Below are 24,903 nucleotides of genomic sequence, written 5' to 3'. Positions count from 1 at the left end.
CATCTACTCAGGCACATATATATTCTTGTTGTTGTTGGTTTTGTTTTTCAAGACAGGGTTTCTCTGTAGCTTTGGAGCCTGTCCTGAAACTCACAGAGATCCACCTGCCTCTGCCTCCCGAGTGTTGGGATTAAAGGCGTGCGCCACCACTGCAGCGTGCACCCCAGTGGCGATGCATGCATTCCAAAGTTGATGAGAGCAAGAACTTTAGTCCCAGTCCCATGGGAAAATGGCAAAGACCCCCAATCCCGCCACTGGGGTGAGGCTGGTGAGGATGGCAAAGCCTTTCTCGGGGCCATGTGTGGCTGTTGATGGGGGGGGGGGGTGAAACCCATGGTAGCTCTCACGGCCTGAAGACCGCCCCGTGGAGATGAACTCATACCATTGCCCAGCTTTCCTGTTCAACTCTATATAATAAACAGTGCTCTCCCCAGGGGCTCAGGTTTTCTGTGTCCTTTTCTCTTCATTCCTTGAATGTCCCAGTCATGTCTGTCTCCAGAGCCATTCTGGATGCAGCAGACCTCCATGTCACTCTGTGGCAGACATATCTAACTAATTGTAATTTAAAGGGCTTTGTTTTGTTTTTCAAGATAGGGTTTTTTGTTTGTTTGTTTTGTGTAGCAGTGGTTGCCTTAGAATTTGCTCTGTAGAGTAGGTTGGCCTCGAACTCACAGAGACCTGCCTGCCTGTGCCTTCTCAGTGCTGGGATAAAAGCATGCATCATCACGGCCAGGTTAAGAAAGATAAAACTTTTAAAGCATACTGGTTTTGAGCCTGGGGATGTAGTTCAGTTGGTAGAATTCTTACCTAGCAAATGTGCAACCCTGAGTTTGATCCCAAGCTCTACATAAATAGGGCGTGGTAGAGAACACCAAGGCTACAAGTTCAAGCTCATCCTCAGGCACGGGCCGCGGAGACTGCCAAAAACACACAAATGAGAGGCAGGAGCATTGCTGCAAGTTTGAGAATAGCCCAAGGTACATAGTGAGGCCCTGTCTCAAAACAAAACAGAACAAAACCAAAAAACAAAAACAGGCAGGTAGTAGTGGTACACACCTTTAATCCCAGAACTCAGGAGGCACAGGCAGGCAGATCTCTGATCTTGAGGCCAGCCTGGTCTACAGAGCAAGTTCCAGGATAGTTAGGGCTACACAGAGAAACCCTGTCTTGAAAAACTAAAAACAAAACAAATGCGCACCCCTACACACAACAGAGCCAGCCAGGACTTTAATCCTAGCACTCAGGAGGCAGAAGCAGGTGGATCTCTATGAGTTCAAGGCCAGCCTGGTCTGCAGAGTTTCACGTCAGCCAGGGCTCTGTAGAGACCTCGTCTCAAAACTAACAAACATAGCCGGGTGGTGGTGGCGCATGCCTTTAATCCCAGCACTTGGGTGGGAGGCAGAGGCAGGCGGATCTCTGTGAGTTCGAGACCAGTCCTGTATTAACACCAACAGGCTCTCTCCTTGTCACAGGCCCCCGCAATCCCAGCACTATGGAGGCTGCGGCCGGAGCACGGGTAAGAATCTGAGGTTAGACACAGTCAGACTGTCTCAAAACGAAACGACCCAAACAGGAGTAGCAGCAACCCCTGCTGGCCATCCTGCCTCCTTAGAGTGTTCGAGTGATCTTCCACAGTAGGGCCAGACCTGCCCTGTTTTGCTGTCAACAAACCAGGACCCTGTGTGTGCCCGGTGGTGGTGGTGGCAATCAGGAAGCAGAAGCAGGATCTCTGTGAGTTGAAGAGCCTGGTCTAGAGTGAGTTCCAGAACAGCCAGGGATACAGAGAGAAACTGTCTCAAAAAACAAACAAATGAACAAACAAAAAAAAAACTAAACAAAAAAACAGAACCCTGCTGCTGCTGAGAAGCCCTATGGTCTCCACCAGACATGCCATGCCACAGAATCTTCCAGGAGCATACTAAAACAACTCCACAGAGCTAGCTCTAAAAGACCCAAGGTCCCACACCATAGCAAACTTCTGCAGCTACCTACCAAAGGTCATTGTTGCAGGGCTGTGGTGTCCCACCTGCCCAGCTGCTAGTGAGGATGGACACCCTTTACAGATGTGACTCTGGGTCTGTGGTGGAATCACTTAACCAAGGCCACACAGCTGGTGAGTGGGGTTCAGTCTCAGGACCCCTGGAGCTGGGGGTTACCTGCTTGTGTTTCCACTTACAGGGATGAGGGGTACAGATAGTAGATAGTAGGTTTACAGCCATTGCAACAGACGGACAGGAAGTAGGTTCAACTCTCTGTATAAGAGAATCAAGGAAGTGTGAGCCAGTGAGATGGTTTAGTGGGCAGTGGGTAGGGGACTTGCTGCCAAGCATGAAGGCCTGTGTTTGACTCATGGGAATCACGATGAAGAGAACAGATTACCCTGACCTTCACTGGGGTAGAGGAGGGCTGGGGGTTCTGTGGCAGGCACACACTCAAATATTTTCATTTTTAGAAAGGCTGGACTCTGATCTGTCTGCCTCTGAGTGCTGGGATTAAAAATGTACACCACCATGTTTTGCCTGTTTTTGAGACAGGGTCTCCTGTGGCCTTAAACTCTGCTTCTCCTCAAGTCTGTTTCCCGGATGCTTGCAGTTGGTCTGAGGTACTGGATGGCCCCCAGAACCCTGCACACCCCAGACAAGCACTTCCCCTGGGAGCTACAATCCCAGCATCGTGCTGGCAGGGTCTAGGCAGGCACTACACCTGAGCCACATCCCCATACCAGCTCTTTAGTTTACCAAGCCAGGGTCTAAACTGCCCAGGTTGGTCTCTGAAGACCCTCCTGCCTCAGCTTACCCTCCTGTCTACAAGTGCTTGGAGCTGGACATGTCAGATGCCATTGGTGCCCAGGATTAAAGACCAAAACAGACTGGATGGTGGTGGCAGACAGGGTATTTTTTTGAGTTTGAAGCTAGTCTAGAGGGATGGTTCCAGGGCAGCCAGAGAAAACAGCTTGGAGAAAGGAGAAAGACCATAAAGGGCTGTCATCTGTAGTCTCAGCACCTAGAGGTCGACCTGGTCAATGGAGGGAGCTTCCGGCCAGCTAGGGACACAAAGCACGACCCTGACAAAATAAACACAAGCCACCTAGGGTGGAAGTGCCCGTCTGGCTGGCACTGGGGGCTTCAGCGAGCCAGAGTGCAGAGGGAAACTGCTCTTCAGCTGTGCGAGGGGGGCAGCCAGGGGTCTCTCCCCACCACTCCCACCTCCTCATGGCCTGTCACAGGAACCAAGAAGCCCCAACTACCACTGGGAGGAAATAAGAGCCGGGTTGCTGTAAACACAAGGCCCCACCCGAACGGAAGCACCTGTGGTTGGAGGGGCCACACCTCTCAACAATTGGCTTCTGATTCCTCAGGGTCCCTGTCCCCTGCAGTCCCTCCCCTCAGGGGTGGCTGACAGGATCCCAGCTTGGGCGGTGGCCCCCCTGACCCGTCCCTGCCCCTTCCTGCTTGCTTTGATGTAGGCCCACTTCCTTTGACAGGAACCCCCTCCCTCAGAGGCTGGTAAAAGGCAGAAGGCCACGGTGAGGCAGTGTGCGGCACCTCTGCAGACAGAGGACTCTTCCCAAGGCCCTGTCTCCCAACCCTTGTACCAGTGCTGAGCTTCAGACCCTGGTACAGGCCTGGGGGGCAGGGACCTGGGGACCCCAGCAGCAGCAGCTCCAGCGCCTCCCTCCAGGTCTGTCCCCTTCCCACATACCTGGGGACGCCTTGGGTCCTTTTCCTGAGTGGGTATCCCCACCACTCCCACTACCCTGCAGCCCTCTTCCCTTATACCAAGTCATCTTTCCCATCTCAACAGCGCTCCGTCCTCCCTGTCCTGGGAACCCGTGGTAGGCAGCGGCTCTCCGGAAGTGGCCAGCCTGCCTCTACCTAGGTGGCTCACCTGCAAGGCTGTCTTCCTCTCCAGCTGTGGGGTGGGGGCGTTGTGTCAGACTGCCCCCTGGGGCACTCTAAGGCTTGACCTCAATGAGGTCAGGGGTGGCCTCACTTACTTCCTCTCCAGGGACTAGGAGGTGAAGGGCAGAGGCCAGTAGCACCAAATAACTAACTGACCATGTCTACTTGGATGGCAAGATTTATCAAGGCTTAAAAAAAAAAAAGCCGGGCGGTGGTGGCAGAGCCAGGCGGATCTCTGAGTTCGAGTCCAGCCTGGTCTACAAGAGCTAGTTCCAGGACAGGCTCCAAAACCACAGAGAAACCCTGTTTCAAAAGACCAAAAAAAAAAAAAAAAAAAAAAAAAGAGCCTTAACTCAGGTGATGGTGCACGCCTTTAATCTCAGCACTGAGTGAGGAGACAGAGGAACCTCTGGGAAACAGGTGAAGGGAGGGCAGACCCCCTAGATCAGAGAAGCCCTCAAGGGCAAGCCCACTGTGGCCCAGGACAAAGACTCCACACCTGTTTTGTAGCCAGAAAATAACTTTTATTTGTTCCAGGTCAGAACTTCTGGAACTGCTTCTTGGTGCCAGCGGCCTTGGTGACCTTGAGCACGTTGAAACGCACAGTCTTGCTCAGGGGCCTGCACTCTCCCACAGTAACGATGTCGCCGATCTGTACATCCCTGTGGGGTTACACAAGGAGTCTTCAGGAGGGACCCCGAGCACTCCCTGGATCCCCACTGAAAGGCTGCGGGTCCCCTCCTTGGCTCCACCCACCAGTGGCCATTCAGGTGGTTGCTAAGAGCAACCTCCCAGACACTTATCAGTGGCCTTGCCTCCGGTTCCTCAGCACCCGACTAAGCCACTCTGCTCTGCCCACAGGACACCCCAGCTTCTCCCCAAAATCGCCTTAAGGGGCTCCCCCACCAGCGGCCCTTTCTGATTGACACAGGTGCTTGTCTCAGGTTGTGCCAGGTTAGTAGAGAACTGTACTCACCTGAAACAGGGGGACAGGTGCACGGACATGTTCTTGTGGCGTTTCTCAAAGCGATTGTACTTTCGGATGTAATGAAGATAGTCCCGGCGGATGACAATGGTCCTCTGCATCTTCATCTTGGTCACGACACCTTGAGGAAGTGGGGGAGGCGGGGAGATGGTGTTAGCAGGCCAAGGGTAATTCACCCCGCAGGCAAACAAGCTGTTGAGTGGGGCTCCCAAGAAACCCTGCTTCTGGCATCAGTTTTGCCAACTGGCTGTCTCAGCAGTGCCCTTGGGGCTCTCTGAAGACCATCGTGAGAACAGACATCATCTGCCGGGGACCTGCATTCACAACCTCAGTTTTTTACTCACCGGACAGGATCCGACCTCGGATGGAGACGTTGCCAGTGAACGGGCATTTCTTGTCAATGTAGGTGCCCTCGATGGCCTGAAAGAACGAGAAAGTGCAGCTTGAACTACCAAACTACAGTGGAGCCCCGGAGGCAGCCACTCCGAAAAGGGCGCGGTGGCCCTGCTGCCACACGCAAGGCCACACGAGTCTCATCTGCTGGAGGGTCTTGTACCTCCTTGGGCGTCTTGAAGCCTAGACCGATGTTCTTGTAGTACCGAGGGAGTTTTTCCTTGCCGGTTTCTCCAAGCAGAACACGCTTCTTGTTTTGGAAGATCGTGGGCTGCTTTTGGTACGCACGTTCGGTCTGTAGGGACAATCGCTCGGTGAGCTCACCTGTCCACCCTGGCACGCTTCCACCCCTTAACGCCAGCGCCACGACCACCCTAGACACAGAATCAGCCTAGACACACGACCACCCCACATCTGTTCTAGCGTCCACACCAGGTCCAAACTTTTCCCGTCCTAAGGCCCGAACCCCGGCCTTTGTACTGCCGTCCCGAGCACACGCGCTCGCCCTCAGGAGCCACACCACACGGACACGCAGCCCAGCATGGTGGGCCGGGGTGCGGGGCGGCCCCGCGTCCACAGCGCAGACCCCAGCGAGCCGGCGCCCACCCCCACGCTGCCCCACAGGACTGACGCCCAAAGCGCCTGAGACCCCACGGCTGTATAAGCCCGGGACGTCGGAGGCACAGGGCAGGCGTCCTCGCTCCGGCTAACTCAGAGGATGACGGGGACGGCAGGGAAGGAGACCCACGCTAGCCTCGGCGCCAGCCCTCAGCACGAACCTGAATGTCCGCCATCTTCCCGGCAGCCTGAGGAAAAGAGAGGTGGGCCAACTCCCGGGTTTCCTTCTTCAGTGCGCGAGGTCCGGAGCGGAAGTGACGTATGGCCAGCCCTGCATGGATTTAGGGGGCACTTCCGGTGCAGAGCACGCGATTCTGGAAGCGTCCGTACGCCGCCATGATAGTGGAGGACTATGAGGACCGGAGCGGAGCCTATCATCTCGCGAGATCTCAGGCGGCCATTGCCGGGGATGGGCAGGCTGGGAAGGGACTTCCTGCGGTGCCGGGAGAGCAGCAGGGCGGGGTCAGGTTTCTTCAGGAACGGGAGTCACGTGGAATTTAGAACCGCGTGGTGGGCTCAGATTCCCGGTGGGAGGCGGCGGTGGCCATGTTTTCCGGCTCACGTTATAGCATTATTCCTTTATTAAAGTGTATGTCCACGTGTACCGCTCCTGACACCATCAGGGCCCTCCCGCAAACCACCCAGACTGGAGCTATAGGAGCCAAGTTTCTTTGCTTGCTGGGTGTACATTCCACCCCCATTCCCTCTGGGTTTGTATCCTGACTACCTTTGGAGAGGACCACACCCCTCAGAAACGGAGGGACCCCAATCTTTAAACTCAGGAGGCAGGAAAAGCTTTGTGCCAAATGGAGTTAGAAGGATTTTCCCGGCTAGATCCAGGACAGTAAAAGCTACTGTCAAGATAGAATAACGTTTTTGCAAATGGTGCTGGTATTCCTTTAATGCCAGCACTCAGTTCCGTTTCAGACCAGCTAGGGCCACCTAGTGAGACTGCCTAGCGAAGCAAGCGACCTCCTGATACAAGTCTCTATCCACCTGGGGCAGCATAAAGAGGGATTTTAGATGTCTTTCTGGGATGTTACAATTTCGCCAAAGATTTAATAAGTCAAGGATTTGATGGTTTTTTTTTTAAATCATCAAGAAAACAGACCCAGTGTGTGACAAACCATAAGCAAATTTTAAGCTGGACGTGTTCATGGTCAACTGTTTACCACCCAACACCTCGAAAGCTGAGGGCGAGGTCAACCCTACCCCAAACCAACAAACTTGACCACTGACAGGATTCCTCCTCTACCCTGCACCAGCTAACTAGTCCGGGCGGGCCCGTTCAGCCATCCCAAAATTACAAGCGTACATTACCACGTGGCCTTTTTTTTCTGTGGCAGTATGTCTATTAAATAAACCTGTAGTTGAGGATGTGGCTCAGGGAACCACTATCAATTCTACATTTAAAGCGCCCTCAGGTGCGTGGTGGGTCTCACCTTTCATCCCAGCACCTGGAGACAGAAGTATTTCCAGCTTTGAAATCAGCCTGGTCTACAGAATTGGTTCCAGGATAGGAAAAGCTAGAGAAACAAACCCTCTCCAAAACTCCAAACCTCAGGAGCCAAGTTCCTGGTCATATGGTAACTGCCTGCACTACAGGATACCTTTAATTGACAGGCTTTGATAGCCCTGGCTCTCCTGGAACTCTGTAGACCAGAGGGTCTACACTGCCACCTGTAATCTCTCATCTGGTGTAGGCTGGTGGGGATTTATGAGATTCCCGCGAGGGCCAGGTTAGATCTCGAGTTAGATGGTTGTGAGCCACCAATAAGGCTGTCCCTTAAACCCTAAATACCTTTACATCTGAGGAACCATTTTAAAGTTTAGTTTGACCTCCCTTCCCTGGTTGGCACTGTTCCAACTCCCCATTTTCGGTACCCTTAACTAGCCTCCCCAGCCTTAACTCATTTAGGGCAGAGTTCCTGAAGCCCACGTGCTTGCTAGTGACAATCCCGTACTTCCGCAGCTGAATTCGAGTTAAGTAAAACCATTTCAGGAAGGACCCATGGGAAGGTTTTTGCACCTTCATGCCTTTAACAGAAGAGCAGACCACAGCCTGAAAATTCCAAAGTTTTGGTCCCATTGTTGGTACCCCTCTGCTCCTGCCTATATAGCCGACGTAGAGCAAAGATACCAGTTTTCTTTAACAGTCAAATAATTTATTAACAGAATGCTGCAGCAAGAAAGTAAAATTGCTTTCTGAGCAGCGCTGGGAAGGGGAAAAGGCCGTGGCTTCCCAGTGTGCACTTCTGAATCCCAGCCCAGATGTTAGGTCTCCGTCCTCACAGCTGCAGAATACATTGATGGGCAGCAGCCCAGTCATTAACACTAAAGCCCAACCAAGTGATTCCAGCTCAGAGCTTTTACAAAAACACCCTCTTTCCCACAGAAGCAGTGCCTAAAGCACCTTTGTCCCCACTTCCCTAGTCGGCGGTGGAGGAAGAGTAGGCCAGGCAGGCGTGAGACACAAAGAGTCTTTATTGGGCTCACACAAGGAGTCCGTTGGTCTTGAGGACCTCTGTGAACTTGCAGATTTTCTTCTCCACGTTCTTTTCTGCCTGTTTCCGTAGCCTCTGTGGGGTAAAGACAAGTGATAGTGAATGCCTGCTCCTCTCCCAGAAGCACCCTCATCCCGGGCTGCAGCCCCATCCTCACCAAGAGCTGCTTCTTCTTCCGATAGTGCATCTTGGCCTTCTCCTTCCGTTTCTCCTCCAGAGTGGCTGTTACTGCCTGGTACTTCCAACCGACCTCATGAGCCAGACGCCCCAGGTAAGCAAACTGCAGGGGCACAAAGCTGTAAGGACATGGAAGGTGCCCCGGCAGCACAAGGATGAGCTAGAGAACCCTACAGTTTCTATTAAAGGACACATACCCCTCCCCCACAGGAGCCCCTCCTGGCATCAGTTGAGCCCATGGCATTATCGGCACTGCCCGTCAGCGGCATCCGCAGACCATCGTGAGAAAATAGCCATCATGTGCCAGTCTTGAGGTCCCCCCAGCCCACTCTGCAATTTGGAGCTTACCTTCCTGGTAGGCTTCAGCCGCACAACCTTGAGGGCGGCAGGGACCACCATCCGCTTTTTCTGTTAGAGAACGAGAAGGGCTCAGAGACCTGTGAGCGACACCTGGGAAGGAGGCTGCTGGGGCAGGCGTCTCAGCCAGTGGCGTTTTCATGAGGCTCAAACAATGTAGGTAATAGCAGAACATCACAGACGCTGGTCGCACAGAGGCTGTGAGGCTAGGCTTGCATGGCTCACCTTGTCATAGGGTGGAGGGATCCCATCCAACACCTTGAGGCGTTCCAGGGCAGCCTGGCCTCGCTTGGTCTTGTGGGGCAGCATGCCTGGAAGAACAGAAGGCCTCCTTTTCAGAGGGGCTGAAAGCCCGGCCCTAGCCTAGAGCAGGGCGAGGAGCTAGCCTCAGATGGTAGTGCATGTGGAGTCATCTCACAGTTGGGGAACTCGAACACGAGTGGGAGAGATCCTCATCACAGGCTGCCAAATAAATACCTGCCTTCCACGTAGCCCACAGGCCCAGCTCACTCACCTCGCACAGTGCGCCAAAAAATGCGGCTCGGGGCTCGGAAATGGTAGGGGCCTCGGGAGGGGTTGGTGTTCATCCGCTTTCGGAGAAAGGCCAGATACTTCACTGTCAACAGAAAAAGTGGGTGAGGCCTTCTCAGTCCCAGAAACAGATCCTAACTAGAGATCTGTTTTTGCAGGACAAGTCCGTGCCCCATCTGGAGACCATCCCTCAGCCCTAACTCACACTTGTTTCTGTAGAAGTTTCCGGAAATGTTGATTCCCTCACAGCGAACAACGACCACCTTTCGGCCTAGAGAGAATGTGGGTTGTAGACAGTCAGCAAAGTTACACCTAACACCCAGCAAAACCAGCTCGAATGGAAAGCCAATCTCCTGCTCTAAAAACCCCTTGACTGTGAGTTCGAGACCAGCCTGGTCTACAAGAGCTAGTCCAGGACAGACTCCAAAACCACAGAGAAACCCTGTCTCGAAAAACCAAATAAATAAATAAATAAAAAACCCTTGAGCCAGGAGTCCAGAATACGGAGGGGCTGGCAAGTCTCAGAGCGGTGCATGGGTTGATCTCACAGTCGTGAGACTCAAACGAAAGATGGTGATTGTTGCTCATCACTGACTCCCAGGCCAACAGGGAAATCCTGAAAGAAACTTACCCAGCAGTACCTGCTTGGCCACAATGGCCGCCAGGCGACCCAGAAGATGGCCTCGGCCGTCCAACACCAGAACCTGCAGGAGACAGAAAGGCTTAGGGAGCAACCAACCACTCCTGCGCCTTTCCCCACAGGATGCCTATTAACCAGATGAGTAAGCCAAGGCAGCCTCGGCTGGCCCAGCACGGTAGACTTCAGGTGCCTGCAATTCCTTAGACGAGCTTCACCGTACTCTCTACGAAGCCTCAAATTACTGGATAGTTGGGATCTACTGGCTCCTGTGGGAATGCCCTGTACTACAACGAAATTTGACACTAAGACTTAGTTTTGAGTAAGTGTAGGCCACAGTGGCTCTGCATCAGAGTCTCAACGTGCAAATCCTTTTAACTCCGTAAACAATGGCTGTCCTGTCTAGTAATTCGGGCAAGCAGCGAAGAGGTCTGCAACTCTCGATACATGTGCCTGACATGTGCCGACAGCCCAGCCCATACTACAGGGGACAGCCACACAAGAACCCCCTTCCACAACTGTCCGACCTCTGCTGCTCTTCCTAGAGACAGATCCTCAAGGTAGTTCTAAGGGGAAAAGTCCCACAGCACCATTTATCAGACTTCTCCAAATGGAAACTTTTAAACGTCTAAAATTAACGCGAAACGTGCAAATCGACTCCTGACTAGCCACAAAAATCACGATGCTTCTGCTCAGTCTCCCGAACAGCTGACTTTACCCTACTGAAGATCTTTAAGAAGGAAACCGGCCACCCCCAAAAGTCACAAAAGCAGGCACCTCCCGTTTTAGCATTTCCCATTACCTAGGAACCACATGAATGTACAAACACAGCAACGTGCACCCTACGCTCTTCGCATCCCAACCGCCCGGGATAGAGCCTGAAGGAATTCTTTGCGGGTGTTGGGAACCCAAGCCCCACTCCCGACTTCCCCAGGGAAACCGTAGCATTCTCGGCGCCCCATACCTAGACATCGCGGCTTGCTATGACCACGTTACACGCTCCCCTCGCGACAAGAAACTTTCTACTTTGCTTAACTGCCGTTCGTAAGTCCCACGGCACAGGAGGCGTGGGGCGCAGGCCCCGTGCCGCTCCCGCCCGAAACCCACCAGTCCCCCTCACCGCCCAGCAAGCAGAGCCCGACCTGACCCTCCGCCATCTTCGGCAGCCGCCTGGGAAAGGAGGAGGTCTTGGCGCAGGGTTTCTTATCCCTTGCTGCAGGGGCGGAGGAAGTGACGCAAGCTGGGCCGAACCAAAGGCTTTCCGTCTTCTCATTGGTCGAATCGGTGTGCATGCGCAGACTGGAAGGTGGGTCATCTTTATATTGTCCAATCAGGACACCGTTTGAGTTAGCCCTTGGCGGCCATGACTGTGCGGGGCGGGAGATCACGTGGGTCCCGAGGAGGCTTCCCCGGGACAAGGCCGTCCAGCCCCGGCGGCCATATTTTGGAGGGAGTGCTCTTCTCCACTTGGAAGGCCGCTGTGTGGGGCGCCATTGCTCCCCTCCCGTAACGGCGGTTGCAGAACACGTGGTGGCCATAAGGGGGCGTGCATCAGTTCTGGCCGGCTCGCCCGCGTTGCGTTTGAACCATAGCGGTTAGCGTTTCCTCCTTTCACCCTCATGGTGGGCAAGACAATTGCCGGCCTTTTCTGAGCCTAGCAGTCTCCCAGTATTAAACAGGTGGAAATAGTTATCGAAGATAAGACTTCGGGGAGCCGGGCGGTGGGGGCACACCTTTAATCCCAGCGGATCTATGTGAGTTCGAGGCCACCTGGTCTACAGAGGGAGTTCCGGGACAGGCTCCAAAGCTACAGAGAAACCTCGTTTCGAAAACAAAGCAAGCAAACAAAAAGAGTTGGGGGAAAGTTCCTGAGCTGCATCCACCTGCTTCTGTTTCCAAAGGCTTTGCATTAGCTGTGCACATTATCTGCGATACCCTCCCTGCTCTGCACCTATAGCCCCCCAAAGCAAACAAAAAGCCAAACAAGTCGATTTGGCAGTCTCCGTGACACATCCCAGCTTGAGTCGATTCTACCTGGAGTCTCCAACACTTGGCTTTCCTGCCACTTTGCTGTCATGATCTTGGGGAACTGGGCTGTTCCTGCCTCACATCAGGGTTCTATGGAGCACTACCCAGCGCCGAAGCAGGGCCACTGGAGGCCTCAGAAAACAAACAGGACCTTTTGTCGTTGGTTTTGGCTTTTGACGTAGGATTTCTGCAATTCAGGCTGGTCTTAAGCTTGAGATAAGTGCCTCAGCTTCTGGAGAGATGGGATTGCATCACCAAGCACCGCAAAATCCTGAAACCTAAAATAGCCCCCCCTCCCTGTCCCATCCACAGACAGGTCCGGAAGAGCTTGTAAAAACCATTTATATACAAGTTAATGGGGGCAAGGCCTTTGTACTGAGTGGGGTGAGTGGGGCTTTTGCTGGATTCTGATGTTGACTCCATCCTGGGGAGAGAGCTGGAGTAGCCGCGCAGTCCAAGAGGGGGCCAACCTCCACCCAGCTTTCCTTGTGTCCAGGCTGTGCGGCGTCTGTCAGGTGAGTCCTGCTTTGCCTCAGTATCCTCCTCTGTAAAATCGATCAATAGTCTGAGGACTGGCGTTTGGTCCGCACTCCACCTTTGAACCACGCCCCTTTCAAGCAAGCCCTCTACCACTAATCTACATCCTCCCAACCCTCCCCACTTCTCCCACTCCCACCCCTCCCCACCCGGTTTAGGTTAGTCTGGATTTCTATGTACTAGTAGATAACCCAGAATCCTTGCCCTTTTGCCTCTTCTCCAGTGTGCGGGGACTACTGACTTGACTATAAAATCTGTTCCAGGGCTGGAGAGATGGCTCAGCGGTTAAGAGCATTGCCTGCTCTTCCAAAGGTCCTGAGTTCGATTCCCAGCAACCAAATGGTGGCTCACAACCATCTATAATGAGGTCTGGTGCCCTCTTCTGGCCTTCAGACATACACACAGAAAGAATATTGTATACATAATAATATTTAATAAATATTTAAAATAAAATAAGATAAAATCTGTTCCAAGGGGTTTTTGTTTTGTTCTTTGTTTGTTTGTCTTTCCAAAGGGAGTCTCACAGCCAGGCATGGTGACACACACCTTTAGTCCTATCACTGAGGAGGCAAAGGCAGGTGGATATCTGTCTAAGCCAGCCTGGTCTACACAGCAAGTCCAAGTCAGGTAGAGCTACCTGAAACCCTGTTTCAAAACAAACAAATCATGGCCCTCAAGCTGACTTAAAGGATAAAAGGCCTCTGCCACTGAGCCTGTCACCCTGAGTTCCCCGGGGACCCATCTGATGGAAGGAGAGAAGTGGCTCCAGCAAGTTGTCCTCCGACTAGTGCACAGGCACAGTGGTGCACATAGGCCACCATGCGGAATTATTTTTAAATTTTTATTTATTTTGGGGAGGCTTGAGTGTAATTTAAAAAAAAAAAGAGCAATTACTCTCAGTTGTGAGAGTACACACCTGTGGTCCCAGCTCTCCAGAGGTAGAGGCAGGAGGATGGATTACCCAGGAGTACCAGGCCACCTGAGCTACATAGACACCATCTCAAAAAATAGTAAATAGAGTTGATATTACAGACATGTGCCACTATGTCTGATAAATGGTGTGTGTTTCAGAAACAAGCCCAGAAATAGGAAACCACAAAGTTTAGACACTGTTCCTCCATCTAATTGTTTTAACTAAGCTAGCAGGGAGCCGGTTTCCCCGCAGTGGGAATATTAGTGCAGATACAATGTTTCCAGTGGCTGTGTGGCTGCAGCTGTAGATGGAACCCGGAGCCTTTCTTGTGCGAGCTCCCCCCTAGCCCCGCCCAGCACTCCCCAGCCCCGCCCAGCACTGCTACTCTTCAGTGTTCTAAGTTCCCAGGGTTGGCCTTGCTGTTTAAACTCCTCTGCCTTAGCCTCTCGACTACTAAGATTTCAGGCAGGCAGCTCCACGCCCAGCAGTTATTTTTTATTTTAAGGAGCTGGGATGACAGAAGCAGCCACACAGCGCTACAGTGTCCTCTCTTTCTTTTTCTTCCTTTTTGTTTTTCTTAAAGTCAGTATTTTCCAGCTTCAGCATCGCCAGCTCAGAAGTACTGGAATGTTCATCACCGTGCCTGGACATTGTGTCCTCTGGCAGGGCATGGAGTTCAGTAGTACAGTATTTGCCTAGCTTTTTCCTTGTTTGGTTCCCAACTCTAACATTGAGAAAACCAAGAAAAAAGAAAAAGAAAAGCCTTGTTGTATGTAACATGCCTGTGGACCCAGCTATTAGGAAGGCAGGGGCAGGAAGATTCACCAAGGTGTTCAGAGTCAGGTGGGCAACATAGTGAGACCTCATCTGCAAAAACATCAGGGTCACTGATTGAGTTTCTTTGTGTGTCTCACAATGGCCTTGAACTCACCGTGTAGCCCAGGATGGCCAGACCTTGCAGCAATCCCCCTGCTCTGGCCTCTCGAGTGCTGGGTTACAGGTGTGGCCTCATATGAGAGGGATTATGGGTGCCTGCAGGGGGCCCCACCTTCTTGCCTGCTTGCCTGCCTCCGCGCTTGCTCTCCTCATGCCGGACTCTTCCCTCACACTTCCATGGCTCTTTGCTGCCTTGTGATAGTGACGGCTTCGGAAACCCCCTGAGCTTTGTGACACTGGAAGCTTATCAAAGACTGTTCTTCCCCAACACACACCACTCCCCAGAATCCCTGCCCCTCCTATGACATAGTGAGCCCCCCAATCTTGGATTGACTCTGTATCCCCCAAGCCTGGCCATTCCATGCTCTGGTAGAAGCAGAAGACTCACCGAGATAAGACCTTGGCGGAGTCAACGCTGCACAAGTTTCATATTCTACGGATGGGAGGTGAGGGGCACCTGAGGCCCCACAAAGTCAGCCTCAGTACACCTGCAAGGCCACCTGCCACCCTCATCCCTCACCACCCACGCCACCCAACTGCCTGGACTCTCGACTCACCCCAGGGTGGTGCACTGTCCTCCTCCATTTTGCCCTCTGACAGTGAAGGTACCAGGCAGTTGGCAGCAGAACGAGTGTGAGAGGCAGCAGCAGCAGCAGCAGGAAAAACAGATGACTGGACGGAGGCTCTGGATGCCCAGTGGCTTCTAGGGCTACAGGATTCTTTGGGGGTAGCAGGGTAGAGGACTCTGGGGAGAGAGCAGAACAAGTAACAGAGGGGACTCATCAGAGCAAACACTGAGTGTTCTGGACCACGGCTGACAGTGCACGAGGGGCCCTCCAACAACCAGGGTCAAAACCTGAGTGAGGACGAGCCAGGCGTGGGCAGCACAAGCCTTTGATCAAGCATTCCAGAGACAAAGGCAGATGGAGCTCTGTGGATTTCAGATTAGCATGGTCTACATAGTGTGCTCCAGGACAGACAGGGATATTTAGTGAAACACTTTCAAAAATAAACCAAGTTGGATATAAAAAGTATGAGCCTGGGGCTGGAGAGATGGCTTAGTGGTTAAGAGCACTGGCTGTTCTTCCAGGACCCAGGTTCAATTCTGGGTATCCACATGGCAGCTCACAACTGTCTGTAGCTCTAGTCCAGGAGTTATCAATCCAATACCCTCTTTTGAGCTCTGTGCACGTGCGCGCGCGCACACACACACACACATATGCACACACGCAAATGCGCACGCACACACAAGAGCACACAGATGAACAGAAATGGTTAATTTAAGTTAAAAAAAAATGCTAGCTAGAACCGGGCAGTGCTGGTGCCGCCTTTAATCCCAGCAGAGGCAGGCAGATCTTTGTGAGTTCAAGGCCAGCCTGGTCTATAGAGTGAGTGCCAGGACAGGTTCCAAAGCTACAAAGAAACCCTGTCTCAAAAAACCAACCAACCAACCAAACAACCAAACAAAAAGCTAGTTAGAAACAAGCCTAGGTCTAGAGAGATGGCTCAGCCATTAAAGGATAGGCTCACAACCAAAAATATAGCCTAATCTAAGGCCAAGAATTCATAATTATTAATGAGTATCCCATGTGGGGCTAGAGAGATGGCTTAGCAGTTAAAAGCACTGATTGTTCTTCCAGAGGTTCTGAGTTCAATTCCTGGAAACTACATGGTGGCTCACAACCACCTGTAATAAGATCTTGTGCCAATTTCTGGCTTGCAGGGATACATGCAGGCAGAACATTGTATACATAATAAGTAAATAAATCTTTAAAAAAACAAGTCTCTATGTCTTTATTTGGGAGATGACTGGTGGCCCAAAGAGAAAGCCTGCTCCAATTACTATATATAATTAATACGTGGTAACATGAAAAAATCAAGTGCTATGAAGCCAGATGTGATGGCTTCACACCTACAATCCCAGCACTCAACGCCAGCTTAGCCTGTATAACGAGACCCTACCTCAGAAGAAGAGAAAAGGGGCTGGGGAGGTGGCTCAGCAGCTAGGAGCACTGGCTGCCCTTGCATTGGACCTGATTTCATTTCCCAGCACCCACATGGTGATCCACAACTGTGTAATTCCAGGTCCAGGGGATCCGATGCCCTCTGCTGGCCTCTTTCAGCACTAGACACACATTCAGTGCACTTGCAGCTTGTAGGTAAAGCACTCATAAAAATAAGTAAGCTGGAAAGAGAAGGAGGAGGAAAGAAAAAATAAAGAGAAAAGAGAAAGGAGAAAGACCTTGTTTCAAGATCCAGCTAGTGGAAGCAGAAGCCTCAAGGACACACAGTAAGCAAGCCTGGTGGCACTGGGGGTGCTGGGCTTCGGCGCTGCTGCTACCTGGCTGGCACTGCACCTCTAGGCACCGAGAAAAATTCTGGCAGGCCTTCCCCATGCAGGGCTTCAGAGCTAACAGCTGCGTGCAGGTGTCCTGCAGGAGGTGGGAGATGTTGGTCTGGACGAAGCGAAGACATTCTGGTAGAGGCTGGGAGTAGGGATGGACAGGTCATCACCATGTCACACCAGAGTCTCCACCAACCCAGGGCCCTGACATGCAGAGGACACAGAGCCAGCGGGCCCAGGTCTCAAAGACTCCAGGGTCCTCCAGTTGTTAGAGGAGAGAACCCCTTAGTAATGCCTTCTTCACCTACTGAGGCACAGACCCAGTACCAGGATCCCCAGGTGACCCCCGGGCTCGGAGGTTCCAGCTCTGCCTCTGCGGTATGCTGTGGGCAAAAGAACTCCCCCCAGAAGACCTAGCAGAGCTGAATGTACTTTAAGGCCCGGGGAGGGACTTGGCTCTTTTCGTTTGTTACCAAGTTCCAGTGCTAACCCGGAAGGCACATGAGGTGACAAAATGTATCTCCGTGTTGACAGCCTCCAGAAGTGTTTGCATTTCAGACCCTGCCACAGTCTTCAGTTGCTCCATCCAGCGCTGGGCCAGGAAGAGGCTCCACAAGGCCTTGCAGTGTTTCTCCTGCCGACCAAAACCCAAGCCAAATCACAGGGAAGAGGGGCGGAACCAGATGACTAACAGGGGATGGGCCAAGCCAGAAGGTTGAGGGAGGGTGGGTGGGTGATGGCTGAAAGGGATGGGTGGGGCCAGATGACTGAGGGAGGGCGGGGCTAGGTGGCTGAAGAGGATGGGCGTGGCCAGATATCAAAGGTAGATTGGGTGGGATCAGGGTACTGAAAGAGGTGGGGCCTTGCTAGAGACCAGAAGGGGTTATGTGAGGAGGGACAGAACCAAACCCCTGAGATGGGACCCGGCCAGATACCAGGGGAGAAAAGTGGCTACAGGTCTGAAGATCCCTGACGGAGGGGCGGGGCCAGGGGCCTGAAAGGGAGGGGCCCACTACACCTAAGGGAGAAATGAACAGTGAGGCCAGTCTTGAGAGCTTGAGAGAGGGAGGATGGCGGGACAGACTTCTGAAAGATCGAGATAGGACGCCTGGGTCTGATGCGGGGAGGCGAGGGTCTAAATCGCCAGATCTGAGGAAGCAGGAGGTGGCCCCATAGCATTGCCCTGAACGATGGCGCATCTTGAGTCTGGATCCCACCTCCATCCCAGGGCCCTCCCGACAGTGACTCACGTCCTGAAGGTTGATGGCCACAGTGACTGGGTAATCTTTAAGCAAGTAGTCAGTCTGTGGGGAGAAACAAGGAGAGACGACAAATTAGAGAGGATCGGAGGAGTTGGAAACAGACCCCGAGACAAGGGAACATGAACACAGGACCCACATAGAGAAGAAGGGACTCCAAGATAGAGTAGAAAAGAGACCCTCAGAGAAAAAGAACAGAGGGACACGGGCCCAGAAATTGAGAGAGACCCAGAGAGAAGCAGAGACAGACAGTAGAACAGGGACTCAGAGAGAGCGAGCCCACAGAGACACTGTGAGAGGCAGGGCAGGGCAGAGGTGTGGGGTGGGACCAGTACGGTGGTCTGGCCTGGGCAGGAGCCGGCTCACCAGCTCCCTGATCCTCAAGTGGAAGTTGGAGGAGATAGGACTGTGGCTGAAGTAGCAGTCAGGTGTCCCCCGCAGACAAGGACTCAGCAGCAACAGCAGCAGCAGCAGGGAGGACTACAGGGAGGTCGTGTCAGCACCTGACTTCCACGCAGGGGCTCCCTGTGTCCTGCTCCTTCCTTAACTGGGTGTCATCTTCCCTGTCTCTGCCTGTCCTGCGCCTTGGCTGCTGTGACAAACCTATGTCCATATTCGCTATCTCATCCTGCACCGTCCTCTTTCTTCTAACCCTGTCCCGGGTTCTCTCTCCATGCCTCCATCCCTTGCCCATCTCCCTTCTCCGCCCTGCTCCATCACCCCTCAGGTATACGCACATTTGGACTCCAGGCTGGTACCAGCACTGTCATCTCGGCCGGGGACCCCTCATGCCTGTGGCAGGGTCTTGGGAGGGACAGAAGAGCAGACCTCGCACCCTGCAGCCCCTTACCCACTCGCCCCTGTGCCCCGCCGCCCCGCCCTGCCACCCTTGATGTGGGTGCGTTTCCGCCTCCTGCTCCCTCAGGCTTCCTGCATGAGCCCCAGTTACGGTGAAAAGTCATCTCCCCTTCTAAGAACCCCGACCGACCGACGGTCCTGCCCCAGAATCCTCCCCAGCCTCGCACCCTGCTCTCACGGTCCGGGAATGGGGACCTTGGGACCGCCCCTCAGGGACCTAGAAAGCCATTCACCCCACGCACCAGGCTTGCCCCAGCTGGGTGTGGAAAGACCAAATTGGTGACAGCCAAAGACCGAAAGTGAAAGAAGCTTTGGGGTAGACAGGGCAAGGGGTGAGTTCGTGCCCGGGCGGGACGCGCCACCCAGCGGTGAGAAGTGGTGCGGCCGCAGGCCTCAGCTAGGACAGCTCACGGACAGCATGAAAGACCTAAGGTTGCAACCAGGCCTTCCAGTACCGACCAGTGCCCATCACATCAGCTGCCACCATCTCCCACAAAGAATGTCACAGTGGCCTTCCTTCTGCCTTTCCTACTTCCCCAACTGCTCGCAGGGACTCAGAACTTGTGAACCTTCCAGCCAAGTTCCTCCAGTCTCTGGGATCTTGATTCTTTCAAGATACAAGTCCCGGCTTCAGCGGGGGTGATGGTACAGATCGGTCACCCCAGTTACCAAGGAGCCTGAGGCAGGAGAACTGGAGATTAGAGGCTGGCCTTGGATACAGAGCGCATTCAAGGCTGGCCCGGGCAATTTACTAAGACTCTGTCTCAAGCAGTATAAAGAGAGGGTCAGATACACAGCTCAGTCGGAGAGCAGCTGCCTTGAAGCCACGAGTAAGTGGCAGAGTACTTGTCTATCATGCTCCAGGCCCTTGACTCCAAAAAAGAGTGCCACAAAGATCTGCAGAATTTGGTCCTGTGCTGGGCTAACCTTGTTCGAATCCAACACTAGCCCTGTGTGTGAGGTGGGTTTACTCTCACCCCAAGGTCTTTGCACTGACTCAGCATGGGGGACACCCTCCCCTCCAGATACCTATGTCTGCCTCCGTCTTAAACACACAAGGCGGAGGCTTCGTGACTCCCTCTTCCAGGTTGTACCCCTTGCATTACCGGACTGACCCCCACTTTGCTCTTATCAGCACTGAACATGCCCTGTGGCTCCCTTATCTTATCCATTGTCTTGGCCTCTTCAGTGGCTGTCTCCACCCTGAAAAGTCCTTGCTCTGAGAACTCTGCCCGCTTGCAGCGTCAACCACACGCAGACTGTCCAGTAGGCCCTGACTCTTCCTGTCCATCATTGCTGTGGAGCACAGGTGGTGTCTGGGTTTGGTTTTGGTTCCTGGGAGATAAGTCCTCGGGATTTTCCAAGTATGGGGAGTGCCGTTGTTTATCAGGGCTGGCACCTGGGCTGCACCTGAGTTGCCCCTTCAGAAAGGAGCACACTGTTCCTGAAAGGCTGAGAATGAAGACTGTGGCACTGTGAGTATAGGAGAACCAGGAGTTCAAGGTTAGCCTTGGCTACTTAAGACCCTGTCTCAAAAAAGGCAGGGCATGGTGATGCCACCTTTAATCCCCAGCACCTAGGATCTCTGTGAGTTTGAGTCCAGGAGGACTACAAGGCGAGACCCTGTCTCAGGAACATAAGACAAAAGAAAACCCAACCAACCAAACAAAACTAAGCCAGGCTGGCAAGGTGGCTCAGCAGGTAACTTCGAAGCCAGATAATCTGAATTAAATCTCTGGGACCCACAGGAGAGGAGAGAGGCCACCTCCAAAAACTGCTCTCTGACCTCCATGTGCAAACTGTGGCAAATGACATAAATAAAATTTGAAAAGGAAAAAGTGGCTAAGGGTAGGACTGACTGTGGTAGCACTTCAAGTGAACTCACCCCTGCTGGGTGGTCCAGGACTCTGCCCAGCTACAGGTGCCACCCCCGAAGAGGTCCTCTCCTGTACTGCAGCCTAGCCCTGGCTACATGAGACCCTGATTCAAAAAGCCAGTAATGATGATGAAGATGATGCTGGTCTCAGTCTCCAGTACCCCAGTCTTTCCAGCAAAAGCCCCCAAGCTGGACCACAGTCTCAGAGATGATGTGGGGTCTCTGTATCCCTTTTCCCACCATTCTTTGTTTGAGACCACAGTGATCTGGGGCAACTCCTATTTTAGCTTCCTGCTGATATAACAAGAGATTGAGTGGCTGGAAACAACACCTTATCTCCAGCGAGGCAGTGACAGCGCTCGCACGCACACAAGCACGCACGCACACAAGCACTCAGGAGGCAGATGCAGATGAATCTCCAAGCTTGAAGCCAACCTGGTCTACAGGACTGAGGGAGTTCCAGGACAGCTAGGGCTACACAGAGAAATGCTGTGTGTGTGTCTGTGTGTGGGGTGTTTGTGTGTGTGTGTGGGGGGGGTGGTGGTGGAAGTGGGGAGTTTATCTCCATTAGGTCTAAAGTCTAGAAGTCCAACTGGCTCCCTCTACAGGACCCAGGGGAGAAGAGCTTTAGGACAGCAGCTCTGGAGGCTCCTGGTGCTCTTGGGTTTGCGCCAGCTCCCTCAGTCTGGTCACTGCTCTCCTCGTGCACATGCCTCTACTGTGTCCTTTCGATGAGTCACAGGCTCCTTGTTCTTCGATAATGCATGGTGATGCATCGCAAGACCCTGCTGCCACGGATCATACAGCGCTTGGCTAGTAAGACACTGCTGCCGCTGTGCGCTTGGCAAGACCCTGCTGACGCAGATCATACAGCACTTGGCTAGCAAGCACAAAGCCCCTTATTCCATCCCCAGCACAGCAGAAACCAGGCTGGGCAGTGCACACCTGTAATGCCAGCAAAACCATCCTTCACTGAGACTGAAGCCAGCCCGAGTCTTGCAAAACAACCAGCCCTGCATCTCCAACTCCAGTCTGCCCAGGCTCCCCTGTGCTCCGAGTCCCGACTGCTGCTGTATAGATTGTGGTTAGCATGTTCTTAGAGCACCAGGGAATCTGTCACAGGTGCTGGCTTTGTCACAGTGAGAGCTTGGCTAGCCCCTAGTCCTCTATAAGTTGTTGAAGTTTTTGTCTACCCTTAACTGGGAGATGAGGTAGTAAACTGGACAAAAATACAATGTAGCTTCTCTTTGTGTTGTAGCTCTAGTGAGTGAACCAGGGCTCACACATGCTGGGCAGGGCTCTGCTGTTGAACCATGTCCCAGCCCCTTACTGGGGGATACTAGGCTGGAGCTCTACTGCTGGCCTACACCTCAAACGCTGTAGAGTCTTACTGGGGGATACTAGGCTGGAGCTCTACTGCTGGCCTACACCTCAAACGCTGTAGAGTTTTCTGTATCTTCCTTGGTCCACCTGCCGGAGGTAGATGGTCTGCAGCTCTACAGGTCCCTCCTGGGAACTCTGGCATGTATATCTTTCTTTGGCCAATGACCTGAGATTGAAAGTGAAAGTTCTCTTTTTTTTTTTTAAGTGAAGGTTCTTCATGGTGAAGGCCATAGGCTGGGAATGGGTGTGGGGAGTGGGCCTGCGTTGTGACTGTGTTGCCTTAACTTTCTCGTGTGTTGGAAACTGAACCCCACATTCACACTGTTGGCATCTCTAGCTGGAGCTTAAATACAGTGATACACTAGACTTGGTATTTCAGCACTTGAAGGCTGAGGCAGGAGGATCACAGTAAATTCTGGAACAGCTTAGGCTACACAGTGAGTTCCAATTCAGCCAGTGTTAGTCAAACTCTCTTTGAGAGTCTTATGTAGTAGTTAAGGAAGTTTACGAGAACCCAGAATAAAAGATAGCAAATGTTTACTGGGGAACACTCACAATAAGAAAGCCTCTGTGGGCCTGGTTAACAGAATCCAGACCATCAGCTAAGGGAGAGCAAGCATGTTTTTTGTCTGCACTTACCTCAGACCACGTCCTAACAGGCTGGCACCCAAAGGCTGCTGGCTGAATGAACTCCCACAACACCCTTACTACGTACACTATGTAGCGTAGCTCCAGCATGGAACAAGATAGAAAAGGCTGCGTTCAAACTCAAGGAGACCCTCTTGCCCTGCCTCTGGGGTCTGCGCTACCACTCCCAGCAAGACTCTGCCTCAGAAAACTGTAAAACATGGGACTGGAAAGATGACTCAAGATTAAAATCACAAACAGGGGGCTGGAGAGATGGCTCAGAGGTTATTAAGAGCACTGCCTGCTCTTCCAAAGGTCCTGAGTTCAATTCCCAGCAACCACATGGTGGCTCACAACCATCTATAATGAGATCTGGTGCCCTCTTCTGGCCTGTAGACAGAATACTGAGAATACTATATACATAATAAATAAATCTTAAAAAAAATAAATAAAATCACATACAGGATCTGAGTCCTGTCCCATGGTGGGTGCAACTCCATGGCACCCAACACTCTTCTGGCCTCATGTGCCCATATCCACTTACATAATAAAAATAGAGAAAACATTGTGCTGGCTGGGTTTTGTTGGGCTTCTCTGTGTAGCCCTCACTGTCCTGGAACTCTAGAGATCCCCTGATGTAAGCTATAGTCATGGGAGGGGAGGGAACTCAGTCGTCAAATTGTCTCCGTAAGATCTGGCTGCAGGCAAGCCAGTAGGGCTTTTTTTTTTTTTTTTTTTTGGTTTTTCGAGACAGGGTTTCTCTGTGGTTTTGGTTCCTGTCCTGGAACTAGCTCTTGTAGACCAGGCTGGTCTCGAACTCACAGAGATCCGCCTGCTTCTGCCTCACGAGTGCTGGGATTAAAGGCGTGCGCCACCACCGCCCGGCGGGCATTTTCTTAATAGTGAGTGGGAGAGCACAGCCACAGTGAGAGGGGCCGACCCTGCCTGGTGGTCTGGGTGCTATAAGAAGGCAGGCTGAGCAAATGTGGTGCAAGGTAGTAAATGGCCCTTGCATCAGCTCCTACCTTGGCTTTCTTCAGTGAACTTTGATTTGGAATGTGTAAACTTAAACCCTTTCCCTCCCAAGTTGCTTTTGGGCATGGTGTTACATCACAGCAAAAGTAGCCCTAATTAAGACACATACAATCAGCTGGGCGGTGGTGCACACCTTTAATCCCTGCAGTCAGAGGTAGTGATGCGTGGATCTCTGTAAGTTTGAGGCCAGCCTGGTCTACAGAGTGTGGGAGTTCACGTGTGACTCATTTTCCATCTGGAGTCGATTCTGACTTATAAATCATCTGAGTTCACGCTTGTCTGCTCTCTCTCTCTCTCTCTCTCTCTTTTTTTTTTTTTTTTTTTTTTTGAGACAGGGTTTCTCTGTAGCTTTGGAGCCTGTCCGGAAACTTGCTTTGTAGACCAGGCTGGCCTCAAACTCACGAAGATCCTCCTGCCTCTGCCTCCTGAGTGCTAGGATTAAAGGTGTGCGCCACCACCGCCTGGCCGCTTTTTACAATAATCTTGAGGGCTGTGAGACTTCTGATTTAGCCCATGAGAAAAGAGCATTCTATCTACTCAAAAGAATACAGCCGACGCCAAACCTCAGGAACATCAGGATAGAAAGTGAGGCTGCTTCTGAGCAGCAAGCGCTGCTCAGACCAGAATGGTCTTGTCTTAGATACTGACCATCTGTGCTGTGCAATTTTCTGCCTTTGCTTATAAGCTAGTCCTGGAATCAACTCTGGGCTGTTTGGCTATTTGGGCATAACCAAACAGACCTCCTGATTCTATCCCGTGTTTCTCTCAGTTCCTTTCATCAGATATTTCCTTAGCCTTAGCATCCTCCCAATGCAGGAACCCCAGCTGACAGAGGAGTCCCTGGACAGGCTTCATTCAAACAAACAAACAAAAACAAAACAAAACAAAGAAAATGGATTAAGATAGCCTCCCTCTGCCCAGTCCCCCAGGCAACACTGATAAGGAGAGAGAGAGGGAGAGAGAGAGAGAGAGAGAGAGAGAGAGAGAGAGAGAGAGAGAGAGA

At 52.4% G+C, this 24,903-nt stretch overlaps 3 protein-coding genes and 5 non-coding genes across 13 annotated transcripts; all 8 read right to left on the bottom strand.

Moving 5' to 3' along the window:
• Positions 1–4,404: 4,404 nt before the first annotated feature.
• On the bottom strand, positions 4,405–6,226 carry Rps11 (ribosomal protein S11). Its single transcript, XM_050121527.1, has 5 exons — positions 6,060–6,226; positions 5,444–5,575; positions 5,232–5,307; positions 4,879–5,008; positions 4,405–4,564 (listed from the first exon to the last, which is right to left on the bottom strand). The coding sequence occupies exons 1-5, from the start codon at positions 6,072–6,074 to the stop codon at positions 4,441–4,443; spliced, it is 477 nt and encodes a 158-aa protein (XP_049977484.1). The 5' UTR covers positions 6,075–6,226; the 3' UTR covers positions 4,405–4,440.
• LOC126488231 (small nucleolar RNA SNORD35) lies at positions 5,109–5,195 on the bottom strand. Its single transcript, XR_007588623.1, has one exon. It is a non-coding gene; the product is annotated as a small nucleolar RNA SNORD35 (small nucleolar RNA).
• A 2,138-nt stretch (positions 6,227–8,364) lies between the features above and the next one.
• Positions 8,365–11,365, bottom strand: Rpl13a (ribosomal protein L13a). The gene is made up of 8 exons (XM_050121395.1): positions 11,247–11,365; positions 10,099–10,171; positions 9,673–9,738; positions 9,451–9,552; positions 9,162–9,247; positions 8,928–8,987; positions 8,560–8,682; positions 8,365–8,477 (listed from the first exon to the last, which is right to left on the bottom strand). The coding sequence occupies exons 1-8, from the start codon at positions 11,259–11,261 to the stop codon at positions 8,391–8,393; spliced, it is 612 nt and encodes a 203-aa protein (XP_049977352.1). The 5' UTR covers positions 11,262–11,365; the 3' UTR covers positions 8,365–8,390.
• On the bottom strand, positions 8,796–8,884 carry LOC126488232 (small nucleolar RNA SNORD35). Its single transcript, XR_007588624.1, has one exon. It is a non-coding gene; the product is annotated as a small nucleolar RNA SNORD35 (small nucleolar RNA).
• On the bottom strand, positions 9,052–9,121 carry LOC126488230 (small nucleolar RNA SNORD34). Its single transcript, XR_007588622.1, has one exon. It is a non-coding gene; the product is annotated as a small nucleolar RNA SNORD34 (small nucleolar RNA).
• Positions 9,318–9,402, bottom strand: LOC126488223 (small nucleolar RNA Z195/SNORD33/SNORD32 family). Its single transcript, XR_007588616.1, has one exon. It is a non-coding gene; the product is annotated as a small nucleolar RNA Z195/SNORD33/SNORD32 family (small nucleolar RNA).
• On the bottom strand, positions 9,983–10,065 carry LOC126488229 (small nucleolar RNA Z195/SNORD33/SNORD32 family). The gene has a single exon (XR_007588621.1). It is a non-coding gene; the product is annotated as a small nucleolar RNA Z195/SNORD33/SNORD32 family (small nucleolar RNA).
• Positions 11,366–12,456: 1,091 nt separating the features above from the next.
• On the bottom strand, positions 12,457–19,490 carry Flt3lg (fms related receptor tyrosine kinase 3 ligand). Of its 6 annotated transcripts, XM_050121401.1 has the most exons (9): positions 19,222–19,318; positions 18,859–18,925; positions 18,488–18,601; positions 18,113–18,166; positions 17,353–17,496; positions 16,761–17,004; positions 15,076–15,263; positions 14,907–14,975; positions 12,457–12,677 (listed from the first exon to the last, which is right to left on the bottom strand). In XM_050121401.1, exons 2-8 carry the CDS (start codon positions 18,889–18,891, stop codon positions 14,952–14,954), a joined length of 801 nt encoding a protein of 266 aa, XP_049977358.1. In that variant the 5' UTR covers positions 18,892–18,925; positions 19,222–19,318; the 3' UTR covers positions 12,457–12,677; positions 14,907–14,951. The 6 variants fall into 6 exon arrangements, with proteins under 6 accessions (XP_049977358.1, XP_049977355.1, XP_049977357.1 ...); XM_050121398.1 differs by lacking the exon at positions 14,907–14,975 and having other exon boundaries at positions 16,761–16,950; positions 19,222–19,490; XM_050121400.1 differs by lacking the exon at positions 14,907–14,975 and having other exon boundaries at positions 16,860–16,950; positions 19,222–19,319.
• Between the last annotated feature and the right edge of the window lie 5,413 nt (positions 19,491–24,903).

This window comes from Alexandromys fortis, unplaced genomic scaffold (assembly GCF_014885135.2).
Source record: "Alexandromys fortis isolate MF-2015 unplaced genomic scaffold, M_Fortis_MF-2015_v1.1 scaffold_161, whole genome shotgun sequence".
Taxonomy (NCBI): domain Eukaryota; kingdom Metazoa; phylum Chordata; class Mammalia; order Rodentia; family Cricetidae; genus Alexandromys; species Alexandromys fortis.
Note: the sequence above shows the minus strand (reverse complement) of the source record. Positions and strands in the feature narration are given on the sequence as shown.